Source organism: Zerene cesonia, unplaced genomic scaffold, assembly GCF_012273895.1.
Source record: "Zerene cesonia ecotype Mississippi unplaced genomic scaffold, Zerene_cesonia_1.1 Zces_u006, whole genome shotgun sequence".
NCBI classification, from domain to species: domain Eukaryota; kingdom Metazoa; phylum Arthropoda; class Insecta; order Lepidoptera; family Pieridae; genus Zerene; species Zerene cesonia.
Genome location: NW_024045136.1, coordinates 314565 through 322929, shown reverse-complemented (window position 1 = coordinate 322929; position 8365 = coordinate 314565). Strand labels below are relative to the sequence as shown.

Here is an 8365-nt window from a genome sequence, read left to right as displayed (position 1 = left end):
AATAAATGTTATTTGCAGTTAACAATTTTCTTTTTTCTTTATTACAATATTTATGGCAAGACTAGGTATAATAAAACAGTTACAGGACCATTTCTGTACATTAAATGTGGTGAAAAAGAAATAATGTTTTGCATTATAGATGTATTGTGCCCCAAAATAGTGGATAGTAATCTTTTTTTTCTGTTCGTCTGTTTGTACGTTCAGCAATTACATATATTTTGACAAATGTGATATGGTAATAGACCAATATTAGCTTGCTAAATTTTATTTAAAAATTTTGGGGGGGAGAGGGGATAAAGTTTAGTCCCAATTTATATTTAAACCTCATCTAAACTCTACATCCCCTCAGGACACCTTCGAATACCCCGAGCTGGAGGGCCACGAGTTCGTGTGCAACCACCTAGCGCCGAAGCTCAAGGGGCGGCCGCGCGGGCGGCGGCGGGCGCGGGCGCGCTCGCGTGACCGTGACCACGACCCCGACCGCGACCGTGACTCGCGGTCCAGCGACAGTGACGTCACGCCGCCGGAGCCACGGGTAGGGTATATGATGATGAAAGATTAACTGTTGGAAAGTAAGAAATTTAGAAAGAACAGAAAAAAAATTGATCACACGGAGGCGGGATTCGAACCCGCGTTTCTTGCCTAACCGTAGCAACGCCTAGCCTCTCGGCCACCCGTGATCCCGCCACAGTAATCGAATCTCTTCTACTCTTTCGGTTTCATGTGCCTAAGGGGCACCCCACGCCATCTATTGAGATGATTAAGAACCATCACAACCAATACGAAACATTATTTCAATGATTACAATATTGTATCGATGGAACGCGGCCTTTGTTAAATTTAATTTTTAGTTTTAAGCGTTGGAAACTATTTATTGACGATGACATTATGAAATTTCGTTTCCTAAGCGCATAGATTAAGAAAGTAAATCCACGATTATGCCACTGTGCATAAATATATTATTTTTACTAGGCGCTGCGCGTGCGCATCTCCCAACAATTATTAAGTGTTTTGTTGAGGCCCACCAGACGTCACGTATTATCTGATGGACAGACTCTGGACGATATAGTAGTGTTTGTACGTACTATGATAGTATTTTAGTCTTATGAGCTAGTAAGTAGGTTACTAGCTCATAATAAGACTAAAATGATCAAAAAGACCTATAAAAATAGACTATTATTGATGAATGAAAAAAACTATTCCAGACTCCACGTAGAGTCTCCCTCCGAAACGGCGGCGACAAGCAGAGCGAAGATGAAGACGAAGCGGAGAGCCGAGTGGAGGAAAGAGAAGAGAAGAGACCGGACAGAGAGGAGAAGAGACAGGAGAGCGCCAAGGACGAGGAGTTCCTGCAGCAGCTGAGGGAGTTCTATAAAGACAGGAGTTACATGAAGATTGCGCATACGAAAAATAGTATGTATTTTTTATATGAATTATTTTAATATTATTTGACGCTAGCTATTCGCCTCGGCTTTAGTCGTGTTACATATCTATACTAATATTATTAAGCTGAAGAGTTTGTTTTTTTGAGCTGTTTGTTTGAACGCGCTAAACTCAGGAACTACGGGTCCTTTTTGAAAAACTATATCACGTTTATATATAGCACATTTATTGAGGAAGGCTTTAGGCTACAAATCGCTGTATATATCAAAGTACCACGGGTGAAGCCGGGGCGGATCGCTAGTATATTATATAGCCTAATAGCACTCAGGAGTTACATATATCAAACGCTCATAAATTAAAAATAATTTTTTGAAATCGACCCCGCACTTCCCGAGGTAAGCGCGTTAAAGCAAACAAGCTCTTGAGCTTTATATCATAAGAAGATTGAAATGAACACGGTTTCAAAAAGCATCGAATTTTGCCATTTTTCTAAATTTTATCACTAAATAGTATAAAAACAAAGCCGCTCACCGCCGTCTGTGTATCTGTATGCTTAGAACTATAAAATTACACAATAGTTTTTGATAGGGTTTTTTTTAATAGATAGAGTTATTCTAGAGAAAGGTTTATATGTATAACATAGAAAAAGGGAAAGTAGGTTTTATTCCTAATATTATAACGTACCAGACAGACAGAGAAAAATTCATAATTTGTTTCATTTTTGTTTCTGTTTGTTACTCTTCTCTATTCGCCCCATACAGACACTCGACTTTTACTGTATAAAATTTTCGTGTCACAATGTTCGTTCCCATATTCCTCTGTGAAATCTGTGTGCATATCGGCATATCTAACATTGTGTGATATCGGGGCGATCTGAGAATCGGCCAACATCTATTTTTCATACCCCTTAATGATATAAATTAGGCAGAACAGCGTTTGCCGGGTGCAGCTAGTTATATCTAATATAATTATTATATCCTACTAATATTTAATTTATATTTCCTACTAATATTATAAATGCGAAAGTTTGTAAGGATGGATGTATGTGTTTGTTTGTTACTCTTTCATCAAAAACTTCTGAACCGATTGCAATGAAATTTGGTACGTAGATAGCTGGACAACTGGAATAACACATAGGCAGGCTTTTTATCCCGATATTACTACTGGATACGGACTTACCCGGGTGAAACCACGGGGCGCAGCTAGTATGTGTATATAATGATAATTATTTATTTCCAGTATCGCTTCGCAAGCTGTACGGGCGGGTCCGCTCGTGCGGGGGCTACGAAGCGGCCTGCCGAGGGCGGGTGTGGAAGTTGCTGTATGGCGGACTGGCGCCGAGGGCCAGGAGGCTGTACGAGAGGTGAGGAGGGGGAAGGGAGAGGAAAAAACGATATCTCGGCTACCAACTGTCAGAACTGGACTAAATTATAATGGGACCACATGAAAGGCACCAGCTTTAATAAGAGTAAGAGTAGGGTCGATCGAAAAGGAAAATAAATTGGCTGAATGTTAAATGCTTTTCTGATGAGGTAGGATTAAATTATGGTACTGTATCAGAGGTTGGACCGCCGCCTTGGTACAGTGGTTAACGCGTGAGCGTAGAACCGAGGGGTCCTGGGTTCAATTCCCGGTGGGGACGCATAAAAAAAAAATGTCTCGGTCTGGCAGGACACAGAAGGCTGATCACCTACTTGTCCGTAAAGAAAATCGATCAGTGAAACAGATGTACATCATCTGCCCCATACCCCACTAGGGGACACTAGACTTCACTTTTATCAGAGGTTGGACTGAGCGGTTCTGTGGTGGTTCTGTGGGTGTGCTTTGCAGAGTAGAAAATCGATCAAGTGCGAGTCGTCAGACGAATCGACAGTAAAGATTCCATACAAATAAGCTTAAGGGCAACTGCTGGTCACGCATCTAAGTCATGGCCGAGCCAATCATTGCTTAACCTCGATTTTTTTATAGCGACAACAGATTCATACATACATACAACATATCATTGATGGTGATGAACCTTACAGAAGGATAACTTTACATTTTTCTACTAAAATCTTTTCCAACTAAAATCTAGAACGAAAGATATAAATATAAGAAGGATACATTTCTCCAACTGCACAATTATAATTTTGACGAAACGATACAATAATTACAACACAATAAAAAAGTGAATGCAAAACGATACACGCCTGTTGTGCTCTTCATACTGCTGATGTTATATATCCTGTTTGTACTCTTCGTGTAAAGGTGCACAATAAAGAGTTTTTGATTGATTGATTGAATAATTCCCCCTTCTTTCTCTCCTTTCAGATTCCTGCTCCTCTTCGAGAACCACCAGCGGCGGGAAAACCCAAAACTCTTCCCCAAACTGAACGGCAAAATAGAAGAACCAAAAACGATAGACACGATAGACGTCACGGACTCCCCCCTGCGGGACGTAGACAGTAAGACCGACTTACCGGAAAAGAGGTTGCGAACTCCTTCGCCGAGGGGTGACGAAAAGCTCATATTGGACAATGAAACGGGGGAGTTATTGAAGGAGGAGATGAACATAACCTCGAAACCCGCGGAGGAGTTGAATAGAGAATTCCTCGAGTCGCTGTCGAGCGAGAAGGAGAAGGAAGGGGAGAAGGAGGGCGGAAAGGACGGGGAGGTGAAGATATCCGTGAAGCCGGTGGAGCAGTTGATAGATATGAGGGTAGTTGAGGAAGGGAAGGAAAAGGAAGATGCAAAGGAAGGGAAGTTTCTGAATGACCTGGCTCAGAAGTTGCATTTAGGTATGTGGATGTTATAAATTTTATAATAATACAAGCTTTAGCCCGCGATTTCGCACGTGTTAAATTCGAAGTTGTTTAATAGATATTATTATACATGTAAACCTTCCTCTTGAATCACTCTATCTATAAAAAAGAACCCATCAAAATACGTTGTGCACTTTTAAAGATCTAAGCATACATACGTACAGTTGCAGGAAGCGACATTGCTTTATACTATGTTGTAGTGATTTATAAGCGTAGTAGGTCATCTACACAGACCTTGTGATCCGCCCCGACTTCTCCCGTGATACATATATAGCCAATAGCATCCGGAGACCATGTACGTATCCAACAGTGAAAGGATTTTTGAAATCGGTCCAGTAATTGCTGAGATCAGCGCGTTCAAGCATACAAATAAGCAAACAAACTCTTCAGCTTAATATAATTAGTATATAGAAATATAATTAAACGATATAAAAGTTCTTTCGTCACAATGTTAGTAACCGATCTGAATAATTTTTTTTGTCCTATTTTTATATCATACTAGCGGTCCGCCCCGGCTTCACCCGTGGTACATATATAGTCTATAGCCTTACTCAATATATGGACAATCTAATACTGAAATAATTATTCAAATCGGACCAGCAGTTCCTGAGATTAGCGCGTTGAAACAAACAAACAAACTCTTCAGCTTTATAATATTAGTATAGATTTTATTAACGGCAAATAAAGACATCATTTGACATTCACATTTTTGCACACAGGCAATTCGGACACGACGATACTAAAGGAGCTATCGGACGCGCAGAGTTGCATCGCAACGAACGCATTAACCAGTCTGTCGTCGTTAAGCGAAAAGTACGCCGTCAATGGGCACAGCGCGGTGAGCGGTGTACACCTCGACCAGGTGAGATCTGTTCATCATCATCACCATTATTCTGTACGGTGATGATGTTGTATTAGTGTGGATGTAACAAAAATAATCATCAAAATCGGTTCATCCAATCGAATGGTCTGAAGTAACAAACCCCGTAACATAGAGTCGAAGCGAGAACATCGTCCCTTTGTTTTTAAGTAGGTTGACTATTTCGACTGTGAGACATGTAAAATGTAAAGAGATATTTGTGTTTTTATATTATTAATTGATTCCATCATTGTAAGCGTGTTTTTTTGAGTTATTTAATGCATTTTTTTTATTAAGCACGATAAGATAAATTTAAATTATTGAATTGTCACCGATCCTTGATACGCGTACAACGTTTAAAATCAATCTGTCCGTTTAAAGTGGGTCAAAATATATAGATGTCTACAAGAAAGGTCACTGACCAAGGGGGGGGGGGTGTCACTCGAAATACTAAAATGGCACCAAAATCACAACAAATTTCCCATCAAACACAAAATGAATCGCATCAAACGGTTGAAAACTCACGGAGTAACTCATCAAAGTCAAACACAAACATATTCAATTAGTACCGATCCAGCATCGACCAAAAAAATAGAGTCATATTCGGAACTAACTTTTGATTTTAAGGCGTTGAGTTATCGCGTAACAAACCTAAATATAATACAATGGAATAACAATACAATAAACTTCACCAGCGGTCCGCCCTGACTTCGAATAGGCTACCTAACACTGAATTTTTCAAATCGGACCAGTTCTTGAGATTAGTGCGTTCAAACAAACAAACACTTCAGCTTTATAATATTTGTATAGATTCCAAACATAAAAAAGGAAAGAAACATTTATAAGTTTATGTTAATTAAATGAATTAAGCAACCCTTTCATTTTGGGAATTGGATAATTGTCCTCTACCTTTAGCGGCCTGGAAGAGATGGCTAAGAAGCGATAAGTTCGCTTTACGTACTATATAAGTATATTTTTTGTATATTTGCATTTTTTTTTATTTGGTGTGATACATAAAATTGTTAAATAAATAAATAACTAATAAGATATATTTAATTTTCAGCACAAAACTCGTCCAGCTGGCCGCAGCTCGCTGCGAGCTGTGCGCGTCAAACCCACTCGACCGCAACCACCGGCCAATACACGTGAGTATTTTGCAACTACCCACTTTTTGTGATGTGGGAGTGGAGCACGCTTCGGCACGGATTTGGCCAGCCCGCACCGGGGAAGTACCACACCCCGGCTGACCGAAGGACCGTTGTGAAATAGCATACTGCTGTGTTTCGTACGGTGAGTGGAGGAGCAGGATATCCTTTTCCTTACCCTTCCCAGTCCATTCCTTTATTCCTCTCATCAATCCGTAGAGGCGAGGTCTGATATTGACCTTACGCCCCTGTAAATGTTCATGGGCGGTGGCAGCGCTTACCATCAGGCGATCCACCAGCTCCACTGCCGACTATGACATAAAAAAAATGATAATATAGTAGCTATGTTCATTGAAAATAATAATAAATATATAAATTTCAGCCCCTCAACCAGCAGTGCGCGTGGAGGCTTCACCCCCACCACCAGCTCCGGTCACCAACTTCGGCATTCACCACCCGGCCCCACCACCGCCACAAAGCGATGATGAAATCGTCGAGGTGAATATATTTACCACTTTTATGATGTATCTTCATCTTACTCTTGTCTTTTGAAACCTGGTATGGTTCTTTGTTCATAATGGGTAATTTTTTCTTAATACTGAAGTGAAAATGGTCATTCAGACCCATGGTCCACTGCACTATTTTATAGAAAAATACCAATTCATAAAAAGACTATGTTATCTCTGGATGATGCAGGTTAAAGTTTATTTTTAACCATACTCACTTGCAAGTCGGGGCTATGACTCGCAAGACTTTTGACCAGAATTACTTTTACGTATATAAATCGTCAATAAAACGATTAAGATCCGTTTTTTGTGAAAATTTTGACTATGAGGCGTGCACTCTATTTTTTAACTTTTTACATATATTACAAACTACCTGCGCCCCGCGGATTCACCCGCGTAAGTCCGTATCCCGTAGGAATATCGGGATAAAAAGTTGCAGTTGTTATTCCAGTTGTCCTGCTGTCTATCTACCAAATTTCATTGCAATCGGTTCAGTAGTTTTTGCATGAAAGAGCAACAAGCACACACATCCTTACAAACTTTCGCATTTATAATAAAAGTAGGTTGTAAAACTTACAGCAGTTTAATGTAAACAAACTAACAATTATATCCTCGCCTATACATAACAATGTCATAATAATCCTATTTTTGGTAGGTTTTATTGGTAGGTTACAATAGTCAAAGATACAGATAAAAAAATAAATAAAATAAAAAAATAAAAATAAGTTTATTTGAACCATAAAGAGAAATACACTGCAGACATTTCATGAATTATGTAGATACATTAGAGTTTCATAGCATCAATTTCTTTATACAATGATCCCTGTGCTAGGTGCTTACCTGTGTTACAGGGTTCATATCGTCATAAGGCAGAGGATAATGAATCCAATTATTTTCCAGGTACCATACAAGCCAAAAACACCGGAAATCATTGACCTGGACGAGTACCCTGAAAGTCCACAGAGCGTCAAGAAGAAAAAGCTAGAAATCCTCAAGGAACGGGGGCTAGAAGTCACAGCCGTCCCGCCGACCCCCATTTGGCCGGCGCCCTTAGCGACCCCTATTACTCCCATAACACCCTTGATAAACCCCGCCCCAATAATCCTCAACCCCGCGGTCCAACACCAAATAATGACGCAAGCTCAACTATTCCAAATGTATAACATCATCCCTCCCAATTATGGAAATGGACTTCAACCCCCAAAGGTGATACAAGCCACGAGTGCGTTCGGCACATGCGGTCCGGAGAAAACGGTTTACGGCAACCCAAAGGACCCCTTCATGCCGCCGCCCCACGTACTCCAAGGAACCCCCATCAAACCGCAAAGGTCCATACAGCCCTCTGTCCCGACTCCGCAAGATATTCTAGACCTAACCTGCAAATCCCAATCCCCACCCCCACAAAAGCCAGCCGTAGAAATAGTCAGAATACCGCAATCCGTGACTCCGACCCCACAGAACTTGTCCAAAAACTACACGCTTTTAGATGGCAAAGCGGTGGTCGGTTCGAACCTGGAAATTACACTGGTTAACCCCAAGACGCCGACGCAGAAACGGCCGCCGCAGAAGCGGTCATCGAACGGTAAATTCACATCGGCTAAAACCCCGACGCCGCCCAAAGACTACCCCAAGCCGTTCCCATCCCCATCGGGGGTCAAAAAAGCACCAATA

At 40.9% G+C, this 8365-nt stretch overlaps 1 protein-coding gene across 1 annotated transcript in view; it reads left to right on the top strand.

The window, feature by feature from the left end:
• Window positions 1–8362, top strand: part of LOC119838875 (AT-rich interactive domain-containing protein 5B-like) — a gene marked incomplete at its 3' end in the record, with an annotated part of 54611 nt that extends 46249 nt beyond the window's left edge. Inside the window, exons 5-12 of the mRNA XM_038365017.1 lie at window positions 337–535; window positions 1206–1413; window positions 2623–2746; window positions 3694–4160; window positions 4904–5046; window positions 6107–6188; window positions 6571–6686; window positions 7595–8362. Of these exons, the coding sequence (XP_038220945.1) occupies window positions 337–535; window positions 1206–1413; window positions 2623–2746; window positions 3694–4160; window positions 4904–5046; window positions 6107–6188; window positions 6571–6686; window positions 7595–8362 (2107 nt within the window). The remainder of the gene's footprint in view (window positions 1–336; window positions 536–1205; window positions 1414–2622; window positions 2747–3693; window positions 4161–4903; window positions 5047–6106; window positions 6189–6570; window positions 6687–7594) is intronic.
• Window positions 8363–8365: the final 3 nt, after the last annotated feature.